Source organism: Aplidium turbinatum, chromosome 5, assembly GCF_918807975.1.
Source record: "Aplidium turbinatum chromosome 5, kaAplTurb1.1, whole genome shotgun sequence".
In the NCBI taxonomy this organism is placed as follows: Eukaryota; Metazoa; Chordata; class Ascidiacea; order Aplousobranchia; family Polyclinidae; genus Aplidium; species Aplidium turbinatum.
This window is the reverse complement of record NC_137476.1, coordinates 19,875,523-19,898,896: the sequence shown is the minus strand read 5'-3', so window position 1 is coordinate 19,898,896 and position 23,374 is coordinate 19,875,523. Positions and strand designations below refer to the sequence as shown.

The 23,374-nt window shown below is 37.3% G+C and overlaps 1 protein-coding gene across 1 annotated transcript; it reads left to right on the top strand.

Moving 5' to 3' along the window:
- Window positions 1-16,193: 16,193 nt before the first annotated feature.
- On the top strand, window positions 16,194-22,883 carry LOC145771011 (cytochrome P450 10-like). The gene is made up of 6 exons (XM_082582752.1): window positions 16,194-16,696; window positions 16,775-16,953; window positions 18,128-18,344; window positions 19,281-19,481; window positions 19,798-20,373; window positions 20,714-22,883. Exons 1-6 carry the CDS (start codon window positions 16,194-16,196, stop codon window positions 20,922-20,924), a joined length of 1,887 nt encoding a protein of 628 aa, XP_082438878.1. The 3' UTR covers window positions 20,925-22,883.
- Window positions 22,884-23,374: the final 491 nt, after the last annotated feature.

Genomic DNA, 23,374 nt, shown 5'->3' with positions numbered 1-23,374 from the left:
GACTTGTATGTGCTTCATTATTGCCATCGTGAAAGGATCAATGAGGAGATGATCAATCGAGTTGTCACGAGCTTTGTTGGCGGAAAGCGACGAATGGAGGTTTGATCATAGTGCTATTTGCTTATGGCGTCATAAACATTTGTCATGTTTCAGACTAAAAATTTTTTTTGGAAAAGTGGATTTTATGTTGATGAAATGTATAGCGACTTAGCTTAATTATTACGGTAACTTAATTTGCCAACTAAGCATTTTTTGTCATGATGTGCTTGGATGGGCGGTACCTTAAACAAAGTATTGTTAATCGCTTAAAGTCAAAACATTTGGCCCTCCCAAAAATTTTGGGCTGGCTACGCCATTGGATTGGGGGGATGTCAATTCAACATTTTTGTATCAACAGTTGTATCTTTAAAATCACTGAAGCTACGACTACGAGATTTCTTGACTTTTCCTAAATATTATTCAGCTACAGCGTATTAAAATAATTTCAATATTTTTGATCAAATACATTATCTATTAATATAATTCGGCATTTTCAGCACCTACCTCAACATTAAATAATAATCACAGCTGGACTAGTTTTCCAAAGTTGGAACGAAAACAAACAATAGGGAGAAAGTGGATTAAGTCTATTATTATCAGACAGTTTTCTAGGAATACTGTAGGCCTACTAATCCGCTATACAAGTGCAGTTCTTCCATTGTATGCAGGGGGGAGCAAGGGATAATTGCTTTATCGCATTAGCCTAACGCGAGCAAAACCTTGGCTTGGACTTTCTATTGTGCACCAATTGGGACTTCGATCTTTTAAGCAACTAGTCGATTTTGATATTAATCAGTCGGTTTTGATATTAATCCGTCGGTTTTGATATCAAGCAATCGATTTTGATATTAAGCAGTCGGTTTTGATATTATGCAGTGATTTTGATATTATGCAGTCGGTTTTGATATTAGTCAGTCGATTTTGATATTAGTCGATTTTGATATTAGTCGATTTTGATATTAGTCCGTCGATTTTGATATTAGGCAGTCGATTTTGATATTATGCAGTCGATTTTGAAATAATTCAGTCGATTTTGATATTGGTCAGTCGGTTTTGATATTAGGCAGTCGATTTTGATATTAGGCAGTCGATTTTGATATTAGTCAGTCGATTTTGATATTAGTCAGTCGATTTTGATACTAAACAGTCGATTTTGATACTGTTCAGTTAATGATGTAATTGTATTAGATAAGGTCTTGTGCAGTTAATGTGTAGTTTCTGTTGCTGTGATAATAAGTTGTGTGTTCTTAAAGTATTTGATGATTATGTCATTGTGCGATGTACTGTAGATGCGTTGTTGGTACTATTGCGGGTGATGATCTTATGATACTGGTTTTGTTCTTAAGCCGTTGTTGAGTTCCTTCCAGTGGCGATATTGCTACGATTGTGTGATCGTCCCAACAATGAAGTAAATCTCTTGTTGATTTTCTGGCGCGTCCCCCCTGGAACGCTTAGGAGCTAGCATTGGCAGATCGGCCTTTCTTTTGTTTGCATAAATAGGCATACGAAGAAAAAAAATATTATTAATTTCCGGGCCAGAGTCAAATAAAACTGATGCAAGTGAAATTCGTTGGTTGAAAGAAACTTGTTAAAGCGTCACTTTCTTTCGATCAATTCGTCTTTTGTGAATTTGCGATTTGCATTGAAGAGCCAATCGCGGAAGCAAATCCAAAGTGACGTCATCATGTTTGTTTATTGCAAACATTACCACAGAATAATCGTTTGTTGCAAAAGCTAACAGCCAAGTTGACAAAACAGTCATGCAAGTCAGGTCAAGACTAATAGTTTGCACAACAAGCTGCGTCTCGGTATAGCTATGGTAAGAAGAATAATCGGTTGTCATATCAACAAAACAAAATAATTTTTAAATAAAAAAATGTCAACAGTAGAATTTGGTTTTGTCATTGGATATCGCTTTCAAATACTCTTCAGAGCAATGTCAAGGTTTACAAAACAAAGCTGATATTAGTAATGAAGTAGACGCTGATGTCCCTCAACCTCTATTCTCTGAACCTGATTGATTTGTTTTTTTTATATAGCAGATATAGGTGTTAACTTTCCTGCTTAGCTCGTGTCGTATCAACTGAGAAAACTTACATTTTATATTATAGCAACGAACTTGACCTTTGCGTGATACAGAAAGCGATCACAAACAATACAACAGTGATTTACATGATTTCAAATTGGTTTGCTTGTTTAGTTTAAAGTTTTTGAGTGGTCTACGCACACAAATATACGCACACCAATATATAGCGAAAAAGGCTCTTCAGTGTAAGAAGTTTGTTCATAAGTGCAACAGCTATTACATCAAACACTTGTCACTCGGAGTTGTTTGTTATTGGTATGCATAAGCTAATCGTGTTCAAATGTAAACATCTAAAACTGTGGTTTAAGTGTGCATAATCAATTAATCATTGGACTTTCCAAAAACTTGTTTTCAAAATAAAGTGCAGTAGTTTTGCTCAGTTATTGTCGTAGGAGATGATGATTCATTGCTGGATTTAACAGTTCGAGCCTCACCACGCTGATAACTTTCATATGCCTATATACTGTGTCTGTAACCACTGTAGCGTAGGGTTACCATGCGTGCTCTTTTCATCTTTTTAGTCATCAAACAATTCAGTATCCTGTGTCGGGACGATATTCAACAAGTTGATTTGTTTCCTACATTTATAAACCTACTGACAAGATGAATGCTCAGGAACGACAACATTATAAAAATGCTAACTTGATATTTCTTCAATCTTTGTGACTATTCAGTACGAACTGTAATTTCAATAATTACTTTTTTTTAATTCACTTATTGAATGACGCAAATCGATGTGAATATTTACTGCATATTTAGTTTTGCTGCAGACAGGTTCTTATCAAAATGCGTTTGATAGATTTAATAAATAAAAATTTGAATTTTACTGACTAGAAAACTAAGCCAGATAGCCTACAACTCGACTTAAACCATCCTCGGCATTGGTATTTATGGCTGACTTTGTTCTGGGATAATTGTTGCGCAATGGAACATGTCGCATTTCACAAGATCCATCGTCATCGTCAGAGCTGAGGCAATTTAGATTTACAGTATTTGATAGGCTAAGACGTCATTTTGATGAACAACACGGCATCCGTCGCATAATAATGACATTGCATAAAAATGGTAAAATGTATAATCACAACTGCGGCAATGAATGGCTAAGTCGCAGTGCGGCATTAAACCAAATGTTGACTTTGAGAAAGTGTTAGTCTTTAATTTTGCAACGAATATTTTATACGCAGGTAATTCAAAGAGTGAGTACTTAAAAAATATTTTACTTGTTTTAGTGTGCTTTTTGTTCATCTATTCACTTACATTTTGCACGACGGTGGCAGGCGACTTTCTTGACACTGAGGTCTTTGGTATATTGTATAAAAATAACTTAAGATCTCTTTGTTGAGGCGAAATAAAATTGACTAAAAAACGCATTAGCATAAAATTTGGATGCTGTGTTGTTCAATATAATTTGTTCGTTCTCAGCGCTTCACAACCGACTGTTTTAGACTTGGTTTCATTGCAGCCACATGGAGGCGCCACCAAGCACGTTATTTCTCTTAATCGATTCTCCAACAGAATGCTGAGTGAAAAGCAGGAAAGAGATTCATGGTCGTTGCCACAAGGTCTTCGGAGTGACCAGACGTGATATCGAGAACATATATGAGATATCGAGAACACATACTAATATGTGAGAGATATGCAAGCAAGTTTTTGAGGTTTTTATTTATTGATCACAAATTAAATCAAAGCTTTGGCTGAATAGCCGAGTGATGAGAACGTCTGCGCGACGTTCGAAAATACGTGGGTTCGACACCACTCCAGAGCACGCGGCTGTGTCTCGGCAAAGACACTTAATGGCAAGGCAAAATAAGGGGAGCAGCTGACTCGAAGACTATATATCACTTCGCTTGTTAGTCAAATTTATCTTATAATTTTCGTTTTATGTGCATTGCAGATTTAAGTAATTCCTGATGAGGATACACGTAAGTGTTGAAAAGGTTTGAGTTGGTTGTAATTATGTTATGTCCCTTTGTAATAAAACATGTTAAACCCGCTAAAGATACTTTGTTTTGTTTGTCTAAATTAAAGCAAAGCGTAGAAATGGTAATTTGCAACAACTATGTAATATTGTCAAATAGTAGTCTACCGTATGTTTATTTATATTAACACAATGTTTTTAGCAACTTTATTAATGTCATCAATTAGGTTATTGTTTGCTTTTGATGATGATGATCTCATACGTGCATTTTGGCTTTGAAATCTACGTTGCTAAAATCACGTATGTGTCGTAATGGAAACTTTTCTCAAAACTTTAGTACAAGTAGTAGGTCAACATGTGGTCTATTGTATGCTATATAAACTGTGATGTTCCGTGTTACTACGTTTGATGAATCCAAGCCATGTTCTAATTTAGATAGGCCTAATCCTCACCCGTAGTTGCAAAGCTACTCTTTTGTCGAAAAAACAAGCTGGTGACCTGAAATTATAAGCTGAGACTAAGTGCAAGAAAATGTGAAGTCTCTGGAAAACGTGCACAATAATTTTCAAACTCACTGGTTTGGATTATATTTGGTAAGTAGGTCCAATGTGGTGCTTCTCGGCTCTTCTGTGGTTGCGACCAGTTTGATTATACTGTACTCGATATAAAGGCCGAAAGTAAGATGATCTAAATATCTGTACCTCTATAATGTTTGATAATATTTTGATTCACTTTGAAGATATTAAAATTCTATTTCCGTTGAAGATTAGGCTACAGTGCCCAATTACTTTCCAATAATGCTTATGATTTTTAGCAATTAAGTTTTATTATTTATTCAAACAATTGTAGTGAGTTAGGCTAGCCTATATAAGCATTCAGGAACGAGAAACACGACCTCACTTATGGCAAACAAACCTGTTTGTAATAGCTTCGTTAAGGCTCTGCAAATATGCAAATTATGTTTTATGTAAAAATCAAGTAATTTTTTTTAGCAAATTAGTCTATATTTGCAGTACACAAGAGATTTTCGTAATCCAAGAACAAATGACGTCAAAATACAAGCTCTGCTTTTAGCAACAACCAAAGTACATGTGAAGAAAGGCGTTCTTCCCGGCTATCAGCACAAGGCTGATTACTCACTAGCACAGCGAGCTGCAGTGACGCTTCGCTAACCAGAACGGTGTAGCTTCCACGCCAGCCATTGAGACCTCCAATTAAACGTTTAAGTTATTTTGGCAGCCGATTGTAGCATTGGCTCTTTCTTTCCACAAAGATAAGAGTTAAACTGACTGGTAAAGCGGCGGTCGATTACTCAAGTGGCAAGAATACGGTGCGATACTGATGAGCCCAGCCTCATGGGCGAAACACGTGTCTATCGCTGTCTATTCGATGCTACAATCGGCTGCCAAAATAACTTAAATCAAAGTACATTTCGTAAACTGTCAATGCACATTAATCAACCATATAGCACAAAAAAATACTTTAGCGCCTCTTAAAAAATTTTTTTTGTAAAATGTTATGGAATGCCAAGCGGTCAATAACTTAAAGACTCCATTCAAAGCTATAAATGACGCCTTACATATTATTACTGGATGCATGCCACCAAATCCATCGGAAATATTCCTGTCCGTGCAGGCATACATCCAAGTGGGCTTTACTGAAAAGAATTCTCGAAACCCGTCCTGGTAGCTCAGTTGGTTGAGAGACCGTCTTTGTGCATGAATGAATCTCATGATAAAACGGTGCAGTTTCGGCTCTTAAGTGACGCATTTCAAAGATTGTTCTCCATTCTGCGGCAACTAGTGAATAGAACAATTCACAGACAACAAATTTTCGACAAACGAAAACTTCACTCTTCCAGTTTCGGTGACCGAGCCTGCGTGAGTGGTTCAAAGCCTCTACAAGTATGCAAAACTGCCAGAAATGACCTTTAAGAGGCTTTATCACTTCGAGGATAAAAATTCAAAGCAACCAACTACTCCAGGCTTTGTTAGTCCCCAAGCTAGCACCCCCGACAATTGATATTGTTTTAGTGTCAGATTACTGGAAGTTCGGACTGATTGTTTTATACCTTGGGGCTAACCAACGGGAAAAGTTTGAGAACTGTTGGTTTATGTGAATGAAGAAGAAGACGGCGAAGAAGTAGAAGCCATTTTGAGAGTAGGCTATGCCACTTGCCTTGTTACCTTTGTCCATGACCTGATCGAACCACTTCCGGAATTAAAGCCCATTCATAAGATATCTAGGTTCAGCTCTTACAGCAGATAAAGCTAGAATGGCTTGGAAATATAGCCTAACACACAGGCCTAACAACAAAAAAATTGGCATAAATGGTGAGAGTCAGTTTCAAGTATTTCAAGATCCCTGATTCCGAAAATGCACTTGGTTCTTTGAATTGGCTCTAGTTTTTGAGATATTCGACAATGAAAGTATTTTTGAAATCGATTGATTGATTGATTGAATCTTTATCCTCGGACTAGGAAAGCTTCTTGCAGACTGCAGAGCTTAATCCTGGCAGTTTCGCATACTTGTAGAGCAGTGGTTCCCAACCTTTTTGTTGTCACGGACCCCTTTAGACAAATTATTAATTCTGCCGACCCCTACCTAAATTTTGCCTGAAACTCAATTAACATACTATTGACTATTGTAATTATGCTACTCAACTACTGTACTGTGTCATATTGCATTGCCGTTATGACTCCTGCGGCAAATATCAGGTTAAACAGTTGCTCACATAAAAAAATGAATGAATTGTTCAAGAAATGTTAGCAGTATTTGAATATTAAGGTGACCCAAAGTGCCATGCCGAAACTTTTTCAACGTAAGCAAATTTAATGAGAGGGCTGTTTCTGCCTTTCCTTAACTAAACGACTGAACTGTGGTTGAGTTTTTGACAATGCAACACGCATTTCATCTTCAACGTCCAGGCGATAATACACGAGCTATAACGTAATAGACGAGCCAATCCTGATTTGACTGTAATCGACATGCGTTGTGGTAGATGTAGTTTAAGGTCAATGTACACACACTGTAAGCAGCAGCTAGATTTATTTGAATGCATGCCGGTAGCCTACAATTCATTCTCGCGGGCTTGAGCTTGACACATTTGCATTTAAAAAGAGAAATGAAAGTAAAAAGATCGCTTTTCGTTTTTTTTTTTCCAAAATTCATCAAGGTAATCACGGACCCCCAAATGCTTTCTCACGGACCCCCAAGGGGTCCGCGAACCCCAGGTTGGGAACCACTGTTGTAGAGGCTTTGAATCACTGACGCAGGTCCGGTCACCGAGATTGACAAAGTGAAGTTTCCGATTGTTGAAGTCTTGTTGCAGGGGAATTATTCTGTTCATTAGATGCCGCTGAATGGAGAGCTGTCCTTAACGTGCGTTGCTCAAGCGCACACACCCAAGAGTCGAACCAGCGCCGCTTGATCTTGAAGCTTCTTCGTTCCAGAAGTCACGCTCTAACCAACTGAGCTAATCGTTGCTAAAATCCTTCAATCATCACATTATTTATTTTTAGCCTTGTTTACCATTATGATGTCATAGTTTTAGTGTCTAGTCTAGTAAGTCCAATTGTTTGATATTGTAGAAAAGTTTCAAACACAAGCAAGGGTTGAAATGAACTGTGATATTAAAGGGAGGCATGAAAATGGTTGTGAATCAGTACATGAAAAGAAAAATAGCCTGAAAATTATGTGTTTATTAATGCAGCTTTGAATTGAAAGGGTAGACATATTGAAATTGATACTTTTACATATGAAATTTTATACTAAGACTTTGCTAATATCCATGGACTGCATCTAAGGGGGGGTGATCACCCACCCCGCTTATTGGAGTGGTTTGGAATGACTAAGACAATTTTAGCCCACTGTCTAAAAATCACCCCCCCCCCCCCCCGAATTCTAAAAGTAGATAGAGCCCCTGCTAATATATACTTTTTGCTGCAGGGAAATTTTTTTCTGATCAGAGGCCTTGAAATACTCTATACCCTAAGAGTAAAATGACTCTCACATGCCGCGTCTTTTGAAAAAAAACATTTTTTATTGGCCTTTATAATTAAAGCAATATTCATTTGCAGACTTCCTCTGTATGAAACCAAGTTTGCTGCGCAATGGTGGAATGGCGATTTTTTTGGCAACTACAGGATCATGATAGTAACTTCACAACTGGGCTATTCACATTGACATTTTTACACCCATATTTGTGTTAACTTTTGGCAGAAAAAAAGTCTCAAAGATTAAACTCAATAAAGCAACGTATGTAATTTTCAGACTCAGAAGCCCAAATACTGTATATTCATTAGGCCTACGTAATATGCAATATCTTTGGCGCTCGATCACAATCCAGTTACCAATGAATTTAATTTTTAGTACCATAGTAGTTTTGTAATCTGTTTCAGTAAACTATCCTTTAAAAGTAACCACGAGCTGCCACTGGTGACTATTTTTCAAGGATATTGCGTTATCAAGTTTTTAGAAATCACTTGGCCAGAACGAGGGCGCTTACACAGCAAAGTGTTGAAACTAAGCAAAAAAATAAATCACTGAATACTACTGACGGTCCACAACAGCTCCGGACGACTATGTACAAACAGAGACCTACAGACAGGAAAGGATCTCGAAGCTCCCAGAAATCCCAAAACTCCCAAAGGGTCTCGAAGCTTCGAGAAATCGGCGTTAATCTGTCAAAAAATCTACATTTTATTGATTTGGGTTATCTTCTTGTGGCTGCCAATGGACCTGACAAGCAAAAGCTGACAAGTGAACAAAGAAGCAAGAAATTGATAAATAGAGACAGAGAAAGCAGTTAGCTTCTGAAAATGGTTACTGATAGACAGCAATCTATATCCTTGCGTGACAAGGCTTATAAAATATTTGTTTAGTAACAATAAATAAAAGTCGTGATTTCTCAAACTGTTTGAATGGTCACCAAAAACAAACCTTACAAGACAGCGCACATATCAATCAGATCTTACAAATGATTGGATAATCCTAAATGTTTCTCCTGGCAGTCTTGTCAGTTTTAAATTTTATCGCAACAAAGGTATATTTATTTGCATTGACATTTGGTGAAAGAGAATGGTTCTGTTTAGTTTACATTCGCGACTAAGCTGGTAAACCGCCTTGGCTTATTCAACATATATTTGCAGCTTCACACCAAAATTAGTCACTAGTTCACTAAAAACCTAACAGCCTGTTTTACCTCAATGGGATCATCAAAAGAATCTTATTCAATTAGAATCTAGAACTAGTAACTAATTTTGATGTGATTCTCTCTGCTTAGCTTTTTGCTTGGCATTGAGCACTTTTTGTAGTATTAATAGCATTTATTGTTTATTTTATGTTTTATGTATTTTTGGTCACTCTTTTAATACCTTTTTTTGACCACCATCGAACATTCATCGAAAAGTGCTGGATGATGTAAAACAATCTACTGTACTAAGATTAAAACATGTTTTCCGCCTTACCAGTTGAAAAACAATCCGTTTGTTTCCAAATGGATTGAAATATTTCGTTGTACCACTTCTTGCTTTAACAAAGGAATCTTTTTTTGTGGTTGCCATATGGCGTTGGAGCTATCTTTCTGTAAAAAACTTTTACTAATTACATTACATAATCTACTCAAAAAAACTTAATAGATTAAATGTATATAGTATGCTACTCTTTCGTTAGGCTAATGCCATATCTACATGCGTGCATTGTGTAATTTGTGTCCATTTACTCGAAAATATTGGGTGAAAACACCTTGATTTTATCACTCTGATTCAATTCCAATAGGAAGGTAAACCTTTTCGCCCATCTGAGAGCAGAAATGAACATTTGTAAGCTGTTTAAACTTACATTTAAAAAGCTCATTGACTAATTCAGTGGTGATCTTCAAAATATTATACAAATAGAGCATTTTTAAAGTTGCATTTGAAATTAGACCCTGCAGTTGCTGTCTAAAAGTAGATTGTATATTTTTAAGTTATTTTTACATACAAATAGTCTTTGATTGAATTTAACTTTAGACTTTGACGAAAATTTACCATGAAGGAAAAAATGTAACCTGTTGTAATTTGGCTTGTTCTAAATATAGCAAGCGATTTAAAAAAAATAGTTAAAGTGTTGATAGGTTTCACGGTACATTTAAAAAAATGAAGAAAATTCTTATCTGTTACAAATATCATTTTGTATGTTATTTGGAATGAATTGATGAAGGCTTTTCATCTTTTTTTCTACATTAGGACAACTACATTATGGCAGTAGCTTGTTCTCTTGCGTTTATACTTTCAAGATTGCTTTTTTATTAGCTTGTGGAAGGAAAAATCAAACTTTACAATTTTAAATTTTAAACTTTTCATGAACAACAACAACAACCTCGATTAAAATAGTTTTAGGTCGAAACCAATTGGAATGATCACGACTGCAGAATTGCTATTTCATTAGCAAAGTCACTTACAAGAAATTAGTATTTTTGAAGTGAAACCACAATGCATTGAAACTTTAGAAAAAGTTTGTGAAAAACAAACCTTATTCATTTGTTCCCATATCTAGGTCGAAGGGCTTAGTAAACACGAAATGTGGACTAAATAAATTTTACCGGTTAACTAAACCAAAATTAAACGTTTTCTCGTTCATTCTTTTAAGAATATGCAATGGATTGAGTTTCGCTTTTAGCAGATCACTATTGCTTACTTCACAAAGTAGATACTTACGACCTGTTTCAGTCTTCTTCTTGCGTTTGAGATGCTGCCAGTTTGCTGTAGTAGTAGCGGTTTGCACTAGATTTCGGAACACAGTGCCCTCGTCATATTGGCTATACATTCGTCATAGCAAATGACTAGGAAGCTGTGTTCTGAAAGCTAGTGCAGACCGCTACTTTTAAGAATACTTCAACAAGAATATTTCAACTGTCCGCCCCGATAGCTCAGTTGGTTAGCGTGTGACTTCGTAAACAAAGAAGCTTCAAGATCAAACGGCGAAACTTCGACACTTGGGGTGTGCTCTTGAGCAACGCATTTTATGGATTGCTCTCTATTCAGCGGCACCAAATGGATGAAAAAATTTTCCGGCAACAACACTTCAACCATCGGAAAACTGCACTCTGTCAATTTCGGTTACCGGCCCTGCCCTCTACAAGTATGCGAAACTACCAGAAATAACCAATCAAGGCGTTGTCAGTCCGAGGATAAAGGATCAAGACCAAACCAAAACAGTGAAAAATAATAACTTTTGTGTTTACACATTGTGTGGACACAGTCGGCATTGTGTGGACACAGTCGGCATTGGGCCCAATACGCCCTTGGAGTTATTTCCATGCAAAACATTTTAACTCATACTGCAAAACTACTGTTCAAAAACGTAGCACTTTCTGGCTTGCTGTAAGCCAGTCAACAATTTTTAGAATCATTTGGCGACAAGGCGAACGCGACGCGACTCGGTGAAACTGAGATAGTCTCACAAAAAAGAAAGAAAACTGAAAATGATTCTTTCATTTCCTATCAGCCTCTGTCCTACCTCAAGCGACACTACTTCCCAAAGTGTAAAGATCGACAGCTGTTAAAAATAGAGAAAACTGTTCTGATGGAGAAAACACGTAAAAAGACTTTGAAAAGGTGGATAAAGCAGTAAAATGTTGGCCGAAATATTTGATGAACTGACGAACAGAAGCTTCTAACAGATAAACAATTAATCACATCAACCTCTAGACAACAACTAACTTATTCGAAGCCTTTAAAACTATTGCACTTTACAACTTTTCGACTCTTGTTCACAACATAGGGGTAATTTTTGGTCCCGGTCGGGCTGATTTTAGGAGCCCGCAACATTTCCAAGAGGCCCGAGAACTTGAAGAAACCAACTCATATTATTTGGTCGTCGTCGTCGTGTGAGCCACTGTGGCCGAAGGTCTATCCTTTACCACCCCAGATTCACGATGTTCTCGGACTACACTGGAAGGCTACTAGAGAGCAGCCAGTCTTTGGTTTCATCATCCATGACATGCAGACCTTCCACTCCGTTAGGTGGCTTGAAGATGGAGCAGTCATTGATGATGTGGTCTGCGGTCTGTTCCTCGGTGCTATAACCAACAATTATTTATTATTTATTAACAATTATTTATTGCTATAACGCGCTATAACCAGCAATTATTTGGTTATAGCGTGTTTTCTGAGAAATGCCTTAATTTGAGGCTCAAGAATCTCATTGGTACCGGGCCCAAATTATCCTCTCAACTGCCCTGTTGACATCAAGAGCACGGGCTTGTGTCTTCGGCAAGACAGCTAATGGCACGCCTGCAGATGAACACAAAGATTGTCTTGACGCCCACTTAATCTACAGACCACCGGCCTGAACAGATTTCCGCCTGAATACTACAATAGAAATTGAACGACACCGGTGTTGTTGCAAATTTATGACAAAATCAAACAATTTGCTGCAATAATACACAAAAAGTTTAAAAACAGCTTTTAAAATTTCTGCTTCGGTATCTTGTTTGATTGAAAGCAGGCTTGTGGAACGCTTTTACTAAGAATTTGTTTGCAATAAATAAGCATATCTTACCACTCCGAGTTATGTTGTCATATGTTTGTTTTATGAAAATAGCTTACTGTAAGTCAAAATTTACATTGCATTTTCAAATCTTTGAAATCACCTTGAGGTGAAAAGAATGAACTAACTTCGTGACGCAGATAAGAGATTCTTGCCATTATCAGATGTGCAGTTTATACAATATGTTTTGAAATGTATGATTTAAATATTATTGGTTGAAATAACAATAGATTTATTTATAAGATATTAAAATAATAAGCTTGATGTAAAGGTCCCATACTCAGATACTGAGCTTTGGGGTATGAGAAAATAAGGTTCTCATTATAGCCTACTAAGCCTTCGGCACTAAGGAGAGTAAGGTGGACAGTTCCTTTCTCTGGGCCGCCTTTACTTCAGCAACTACGCCCACCCAATTTATTACACCCTGGGTAGAGGTGAGCGGTGTTTTTCAACAACCAGCTGAAGCCGGGAGTCGAACCAGGTTTGCATAGTTGGAAATCCAACGCCTTATCCGTTGCGCCATCCCACCAGTGATGTAAAGTGCATGTTGGAGTCTAGCGAGTATAAAATGTTTGACACTCGGAATTGGCAGCCTTCAACTTAGGGTTCTCATTAAAAAAACACAAATCTTAGGTTTTTCAAACGATTCGTTGTGGAGCTAGACCCCCTTGAAAAGACTTAAAAGAAAATTAAATTTGTTCAAAAATCTCAGCGGAATGGAAGACATCAGTTATTTCAGTAACCTTCAGTAGTCGTGACCGGGATAGTTTCACAACTCTTCGGCAATAACCGGAGACTTTATTTTGTCAAACTAAGTGACCGGTCTGACGTCATGGCTATAGCAATTCAGAGCCTATGCAACTATGAAATATTGGCAGAAGGTCTATTGCAGAAATCGGCAATCTTTTTCACACTACTGACCGGTTTAAGACAGGCATTATTTTGCTGCCCGGCCATAAAACACATATGTTTGGTGCATGCATATTGCGCATGTATCACAACTCATTTAGTCACCTATAAAGCAGCGCTTGAAATCAAGACGCCCATTTGTGCCTGCCGCACAACAACTCCTTAAGAACGCAGAAGAACTTAGTTTAAGTGCGGCACACTGGACGAACCACATGTGGAACACGGAGTGGCAAAATCACACCTCCACGCTCCGTGACTTCATACCCAACGCCGATCCCCGTCCACCAGGGATGTCCCTCGCAAGGCTTGCGTGGGTCAGGCTTAACCGCCTGCGAACTGGCGTCGGCCGCTTTCGTTCGGACATGCACAAGTGGGGCCTGGCTCCTTCATCAGAATGCGAGTGTGGTGCCACGGAACAGACCGCAGACCATGTCATCCACCACTGCCTAACCCACCGGCCTCCACACGGTGCGCATGGTCTGAGAATCCTGGACGACGAGACTGCCGAGTGGCTGAAGATTTCCTGCCCTCCAATCTAGCCTGGAAAGATCGCTCATACGCCATCATCATCACCATAACGTTGAAAGCTTTGGGCTTGTTTTGTATCAATGAGCTGCTGTTATCTAGGGATTATGGTAGTCAATTGTCCGCCCCGATAGCTCTGTTGGTTAGGGCGTGACTTCGTGAACGAAGAAGCTTCAAGATCAAGCGGCGCTAGTTCGACTCTCGGAGAGTGCGCTTGAGCAAAGCATTCCAAGGACTGCTCTCCATTCAGCGGCACCTAATGAATGGAATAATTCCCCGGCAACAAGACTTCAACAACGGGAAACTTCACTCTGCCTATCTCGGCAACCGGCCCGGCGTCGAAAGCCTCCACAAGTATGCGAAACTACCAGGAATAACCTATCAAGGCTTTGTCAGTCCGAGTCCGAGGATAAAGATTCAAAAATCAACCAACCAACCAATGACACCTACAGTTTGTTCGTTATGTCCAGACTATATCGTAATGGTTGCCTTGTTTGCTGTCACCACAGAACAACCAACCTGGCATAGATAGGTTGTTGGAAATGGTAACAAGAGTTTTAGTACTGTTATTGCGAGGTCAAGGTATTCCGGCATGATTTTCATCCAGAACAATGGTAGGATCCTTACATCAAATGTAGCCTAGATTTATCGTTCCCATCATTTGCAACTTCCAGCAGCTGATCCTCTTGTTGCACAGACATGGTGAATTGGGCCTTTTTCGTTTGCCCAAAGTTTTTTAGCCACTGGCCACATTTTGCTATTCGTGAGTCTTAGCGGGCCGCATGACATAGTTCACTCATCTTTTGTTCACTCATGTTCCTCAAAATTCTGCCTTAGCTTCAAGACTGTATATTGTAGGGAAAGCAATCACGAAACGTTTTCATTTATACAATCAGCCCCGCTTAATTGGCCCACGCTTAATCGGACTTCCCGTTTAATCGAACCATTTTTTGTTGGTCCCGAATCGAAATTGATTTTTTTTGTGCAATTTTCCTCACTTAATCGGACCATTAGGCTACTTTGCTCAAACGGACCACTCTCCCACTAAAAATAGGCCTTGCAGTTAACGTTTCTTCCACATGTGAAATTTTTTCACTCACTTTCTAATTTTTGTTTTTTGGGTGCTGCCATTTCTGGTGACTTGCGGTAAAAGTTTTTCTTTGCCTAATTTTGTTTAGTAGCGGTAACAGCTGCAAAGCGCTATTTCCATGGTTGGCTCTATCTAGTGTTGAAACTGAGAAGTGCAGCAGAGTTGAGTTCAAACTTCTTGTGCGGGCCATGTTCAATTATTTTCAAAAACTGCTCGCTGTAGGCTACTAGTGAGTGACCAGCCTTGTGCTTATAGCCAGGAAGAACGCTCCTTTCTTCACAATCTTCCTTGATCTTGATAGCTTGCAACCGTGATAGCGGTTGCCATTATGCAAGTTACTTTATTCGCGATCGTGTTAAGATTTTTGAACACCTGCAGGTGAACCTTTTTTCATGCCATGTAATCGTTCGCGTGCGAGAACTACTGTAGTCTACCTTTTTTACGAGCTTCATTCATGTTACTTTTAGCATGTGTATATATATGCACAAGAAAACCTACTTGAAACAATTTTTGTACAACGCTTTCGTGTAAACGTATGTCTTGAGCAGTGGGAAGTAGCAGTGATTATGTGAAGTTAGTACAGCAAGTGCAAGACAAGCAATGAATTCGCAACAATAAAACTGGCATAAGGTATTGAAAAAATCAGATAATATAGCTTTGGGAGAGAGTTTGCTTTCTTGTACCAAAGACAGGCAAGACACAACAATACAACGGGGTTGAGCTTTATAATAATGTATTTTACATACTTACAAATAGTTTTAACAGTCGAACGTTTAACTTAAGCCCTCATCAGGAATCTGAAAATATTTGTAATATTTGTAATGAAATAAAATAATAGCTTCACCATAAAAATATCAACATTTTTCTGAACGTTCTGCCTATATCAGGATTTTAAAATATTCGAAAGAACTCAGCATTAATGAGAGCTATTTTTCGTTAAAAAATAAGGGCCATAGCCTACTACTATTTTCAAATAGGAATGGTGTGTTCCTGTTAGCTGATTCGAATTAATGAACAGCTGTAACCTATTGCAGAAGCAGTGAGGTTCAGGTCAAACGAAAGGATAACGTTTTTTTACAGGTTCATAAAGCAACATGTTATGCAAAAGATATGTTATTTTATGTGTACAAACTGGTCATTTGAGGAAAAGTGAAAGTTGGATTGTTCCCGCTATTCCATTCTTCACCGGCCATGAGAGGATATGCACCAATGTCTATAGGAAAATGTGTGTTCAACAACCAGCCTGTGATTGCACCAGAACCACTTCATCTTTTTCAAGTATTTTCAATGGCAAAGTGAAACCAAGCAATGTCAGGTTGTTGCACAACGTGGCAATAAAACCTTCGGACCAAACATCTGAAAAATTAAAAGGGATAATACAACGATTAGCTCAACGAGCGAGACACGTTCAAAAGTTATTATTTTCCGACAATCAAAATTTTACACAAAGACAAGCAGCCAAGTCAACATCTAAACCTTACTCGAGCATTCCAGGACCCAGAGGTATCCCTTTTTTTGGTTCTGCTTTAGAATATACCTTTTTGGGACGATTTTCTCCTAAAGAGTACCACAAGGCCTTGCGTCATCGACACAACAGGTGATTTCAATCGTGAAGTGACTTTGTTGTTCAAACTAGTTTTCAAAGTTTAACCATCATTAAATCACTTTTACGCAGATACGGAAAAATTTTCCGTGAACGGCTTTTGAAAGAAGAATTTATTTACGTCTCCGATCCGAAAGACATCAGATTACTTGTCCAAAACGAAGGAGCTTCTCCTTGTCGTCCTCATCTGGATGCGATTGTCGAGAGTCGAAACCAGGAGGGACTTCCCATTGGAATTACTGCGATGCAAGGTTTGTAATGTTTCAAGAAACTTTATTCAGAGAATACAAATTCGAACAACTGCCGAGCACCCGTCATGATGTTCGTTGAACAACATGAATAGCCTAAGCCGTTGATAAAGTATATTTACCCTTTTCTAGTAAAATCGGTTTCTTGACATTGGGACGAAGAGAATTCTGTTTAATCGAAACGAAGTAAGCCGAAATTGTATTCTTTGAATGGTGACCTGAAACAAAATATAATCGATATAGAAAAATTTGACGAAAAATTCAAAAAGCTTTTGTTTCGAGCACAACTAAGACATAATTTTGGAAAATTTCGGAAAAAGAAAATTACTCGACCACTTTAATTGTTGCTATACATTTCGTGCTTTGAAGATCTTGTGGATTCCACTTCGTTTTGAAACAATACAAAACTAATAATTCGTTACAATGCCAAAGAAACGAAAGCTACGATATTTGAAGTTAAACCAAAATAAATTTTTGTTAGGTTCGAAAATAAATTGAAACCTTTTTGTTTCGAACATCCCTATCCACTACTCAATGCTTTGGAGTATCTCCATTTGTTTACATCACAAAAGTTTTGACCATACACGCAGCATTAATTAATGTTAATTTTTAATTTTGTTGCTAAAAATAGAACGTAAAAACTCAACGAACACATTGTAAAATAACAATTGTGCTGTTACGAGGACTGTGCAACTAACTTTTGCGCTTAAAACAACTTTACCATAAAGATTACTTTAAGCCCTGGGGGTCTTGTTTTAGTTGCCTAAGCTAGTCATATTAAATTCTCATGGACAGCATATTAATGATTTGGTATGTCGCATTTTCATTAATTCTTTCTTAACGTTATTTGAAAAAATAACTTTATTAAAGATTGTGCATCTCATATTAAGGTTATTTGAAAAAATAACGTTGATATAAGATGCACAATCTTTTAGCGATCTAAAATATTCCCAGCAGTTGTCAAACCTGCCCAGCCATGTAAAAGACCATTTTTGAAATAAAGATTTTCAATTTTTGTGGTTAGCTTAGCATCGGATTCAATGACTCCGCATGTTTTGATAATCACAGCTAGAGTCCAAATCTACGTGCGATCGAATAGTCTAACGTTAATTTATGTGAATTAATTGTTATGCTGCCTAGCAATAATGACGTCACTAAGTATGTTTTTCCGACTTAGGAAAAGAATGGCAGCGTAGCAGAAATGCCATAAATCCAGCCATTTCCATACCGAACGTGGTCAAAAAGTATAGATTTGCTCAGAAAAAAATAGCTCAAGATCTTATTGCTCATATCAAAGAAAAACGAGATGGAAACACTGGTGAGGTCGAGGAATTTGATCAAACTTTGAACCGATGGGCGCTGGAGTCTATTGCTGTTGCTTTGTTGGATACAAGGTAATGTGATCCAATAGTAGGCATTCAAGTGCGATATTTTAAATATTTAACATTAATTTATTGCGTTTAATTTAAACGATTGTAAAAACCATTTTTGCGTGCTTGAAACAAAAGTCGCAGTGATCGTTTTTTCATACCTGAAGCAGTATTTTCCAGTCTGCAAATCAATCGTTTTTTACATTAATCTAACGTTTGCAGACGTTAAATTAACGTAAAAAACGGTTTATTTGCTATCTGGGTTTGAGTTTCTCGTATGGCTTGTGAGTATAATTATTCAGACACAAAGCACAGAACAACATGTTTGGGTAAATTTTTAATCAACAGAAAAGAGTGCCAACTGAAAAACACTTGTGTTTCGATAGAAAATGGAAACTATTTGTAATTGTTGGCCTCCACTTTTTTTTGTGTAAACGCATGAAAACTGACGTCTGCATGACAAAACTTTTTTGAAAATTTCCTGATAGAAACTGATTACGCAATTTGATGCTCTATCTACCTTATGAGCCTTCACAACCAGTTTAACAAGAAAGCTGATACCTAAACTGCTGCAGCTTCACAAAAAGCCATAGCTAACTTTTTCAGTAACAGCTTAAAATTTATACAAAGCTACACATCCCTGTTGCAGTACTTTCTGAGTTACTAATTACATTACCTTACTCAATGTCAACCTAGATTTCTCTGCACTAATACAGATAACAAAGTAGTCTCATTACTTATACAGTAGTTATTAGTAGGCATAATTCAAAAACATGGTAAACATTTTTGTTACTGCCGGTTAAATTTAAACTGTTGTCAATGTCTAGCCTACTATTGATAACATTTCTTCATTACGCCACTATAAGCTAGCAGTGCCAATTTAAACTACAATAACTAATTGGCCTATAGCATATGAATAGCTTAAAAAATACAACTGAAACATAAGCTTATGGTTTGCAGGCTTGGTCTTTTGGGACCAGGAACAGTAAAAGTCAATCCTGCTGCAGAACATCTTCGTGAATGTATGGACGTGTTTTTTGACTACGGAGCGCGGCTTACCTTCGGAATGCCAACGTGGAAATTATGGAATACCAAGGATTGGAAAATCTTTCGAAATTCGCAAAGAGATGAATTTAAATATGCCGGTTACTTTGTTGAAAAGTAAGCTTTTACTGCTATAGAGTTTCATTTCAGATTTATCACAAAAATAGTTAACCTTTGGACTTGCGCTTCTATTGTTTACATAATAATAATGAAGATGTTCCGGAACGTTCGTGAGAAAGAAGTGACAGCTACAAGGAAGACTTTAAAATGCTGTAGTCTACAATTTGTTGAGTGTTGCTTCCTGTCAATCTCCGATATCATACAGAAACCGTGAGCTTGAACTGATAAACATTTACGTGTCGTTAATAAGTTGGTTTTGATTGTGCATTAGAATGCCTTATAGCTATGTAATTCCACTTGTTTTTCATTGCAGAAAACTAAAGGAATTAGGTGCCAGGAACTGCCCTATGAAATCAACCCAAACCAAATCGACCGGTTGTCCTGTTCACCACCATAACAATAACAAAAACACTGATAACGAATCTTTTTCCTGCTTACTTGACCATGTTATAAACAACAGCGAGTTGCGAAAGGACGAAGCGGTTACAGTTTGCCTTGAACTGTTAGCTGGCGGCATTGACACCACAGCAACTGCAGCAGTGTTTACACTTTACCATCTTGCGGTTAATACAACACATCAACGGCATCTTAGAAAGCTTTTGAAGTTTGATGAAGCTGAAAACAGCAATTTAAAAGAATACAACCGGGACAGGTCAGATTTTTCCAAGTATCTGAAAGCTTTTGTTTGGGAATCAATGCGACTGAATCCTTTGACGTACGCAAACGTGAGATCGACAGAAAAAGATCTTGTCTTGTCTGGCTATTTTGTACCAGCCGGTACAACTGTCCGGTACGATTCCCATCTCATGAATCTGAAAAGCGAAAAATATTTTTTAGAGCCTGATAAGTTTATTCCAGAGCGTTGGTTGGACCGAAATTCACTTTACAGGTAAGAGGGCATTTTTCTTGTTGTCAGTATGATGCAGTCAAGACAGGGATTTCGCTACTTTTGACAACAAAGAGGACCCTGATTTCGCTGTTCCGGTTTCTTAATATCACTAAGCATTAAAAGTTGCACCAAGAAACAAACGATTGAACATAACGAGTTTATAAAATCAGCCACGCTCAAAAACTTGTACAATTTATTGATACAGCTCTCGCCTCCATAAATAGGGTTTCTTCAGCAGCTTATTCAAATGTTTAATTTGCATCACATTTTAGCTTACAAGTTACAACCTAAAGATTCGTTGCTTGAAATTCTTAACGTAATAATCACTTTGTTATTTTAGATGCAAAGAACAATTTACGTTCACTCCTTTCGGACATGGAGCGAGGCAGTGTCCGGGACGACGAGTCGCTGAACAGGAACTTGATCTTTTGTTTCGTGAAATTTTGAAAAACTTTGAAATCGGTTACAAGCACGAAAAGATGGGAAATAAAGTCCGCTTGTTTAACAGAGCAGACAAACCGGCAAGGTTTGATTTTACGCCCTTGAATTAGAAGAACTTTGGAAAGCAATTGAGTCACGCCTTCTAAAACAAATTGGTTTCGGATATGGCTGACCACTTGAAGCAAAGCGACATGTTGTAGAATGTTTTTAATGTCTGAGATAAATGGATGTCGGGTGCATGCATGCTCCCGTCTGGGTTTCACTATTTATTGCTTAAAAGATTGTTATATCAACGCAGAGGTTAATTTCAAAATGTTCAAGCGCATTACTTTCAAAGAGCTAGTGAATTACTTACCAGACAAAACTTTAACCAAGGGTTTTGTAATCAAAAATAAAATTACATCGCAGCCATGGCTGTTTGGCTTACAAAAACTTACAAGTTCAATGTTATCTTGTCCTCCAACTAATCACCAGTGCAGTGCGTGAGGGAAATCTTTTAAACATTTTTTCTAGATAGATATTAACAAAAAAACTTTATTTCATTATTTGTTGCAAGGAATTGGGCATTGCTGATTTGTTGGTGATAATTTGTTTCGAAGTTTTTACCTTCCTATGGTAATTAGCTTTACGTTGTTGGCAAGACAAAACAATCTACAATAGAAATTTATTTAAAAAATCTTGTCTTTGAGAAAATATTTTGATTTATGCTGGAGGAGTTGTGATCTTTAACATATTTTATGGCGTGTCTGACTGCATTCTCAAAATGACAAATATGTCAAGCATGAAAACCTTCTAGCACTGTGATTTGTTTCGACTGAGCAATCCTCGCAGGCTTATACCTGCCCAATGACTGGAAATCCATGTTGCCTGAAAAAGACAATTTTTAAATTTATGATGTAGATTGTAGACATTTCAATTTGCTTCGCATCAATCGACCACGAGCACCTCAACTTCTTCATTAATTTAACGAGCTTTCGTGGAAGTTGCTTTCTTTCCAAGCAAACCTGGATTAATTTTAAATCGGATTTGCCAATCTATGTATCACCTTCTTGTGTGGAAGGTGCTTTTTCCAATTGTTGTGAAATGGTTTTAAAAAATAAATAAGTTTTATCTTATTATTTTATACAGTATATCACTATACGTTAAAATGGTGTAATACACCGCATTTTTGGCAACTAAAACATCAAACGATAACCGCTAACAATCGGAGGAAAAAAAGTATTAATTATATTTGGCCTTTTTACCTGAGTACTTTATTGCATTTAGAGGATTTCACTCACTGCGCTCCATGTTGTAGTCTCGCGATCCCGAAAAAACTGCAGCCTTTGTTCTCGAAACAAGTAAATAACTGAAGCAATCTGTGATGCTTCATTGTTCTCGGCTGGCATTCTGGGAAAACACAAACCGATGCTGCGTAAGAAGAATATAGCTCACGGTTTCAGCATGTTGTGATATTATTGTCTTAAAGAAAGCTGTTTTAAGGTTATTATGATTTGCTAAACCGCATCAAAATTATTTCTATATTCGATATTTTGTCCAATGTGTTTGTTATATTTTTGTTTGTCATTTGACAAATCAATTGCTTCATTTTTATTAAACTAACATCATTTATAAACTGTTACCAAGGATGTAAAAATCTGTTGCATTTACGTTTAGAATACGTTTTTTTTTTGTGTAGTAAACAACTTTGTACAAACTTTGACAAGAAGTAGCTTTTACGTTTTTAAAATTTAACTTATTCATTTTTTATATCATGCTTGCAAGTTTACTTTATATATTTTTGAAATAATTTCTTACCTTGTATTTGAATTATTTTTACCCTTTACGGCACAAGTATCCTGTGGACTGTGCGTACAACGGCACAATACATCAATGCAACTCTGATAGATCCCGCAACGTTTTTTTCTTTCTCAACTTCTTTGCCTGTATAAAATAATCTTGTTTGATTACATTTTTGTCAGCGACTTATCTTCGAGCAGAAGGAAAGCAAAAACAAAGTTTATCTTTCAAAACAAGACTTTCTCGTCCCTGTAGCAAGCTTTAAATTTACAAGGTTTACCAGCTTTGGATATAATAGACTAAAAAACGTAATCGAATGATTTTAATAGACTGAATAAACTGAAGATTTTAATCGCGATGAGAAACTCTGCTACTTGATGCATTTAGACAGGAAGCGAATTCAATCAACCAATTATTTGAATGCCAAGGTGGTGTACACTTAAAACATAGCGACAAAAGATATCCCTCTGGTCAGTCTAGCGTGGTGTTTTCTGCGGTGAGTGTTAACGCTGCCTGGCGATGCTTGGAAAGACTTTAGTGGGTGTTATAAATTGCTAAATACATGGCAGTGAGTTCATAAATGACATTTTTGTAATGAATCAATTTCATTAAAACGTCATACATGCTTGCAGTAGGCCTAACATATTAACGATGGTTGTGGGAGATCAACTGTCTAGGCTTGTTAGGAATGATAATAAGACAAGTTTGAGGACCAATGGCTTAGTTTAGCCGATTAGATTTCAACTGCAAGTTCAAAGTTTAAACGACAAGATCTAATGAA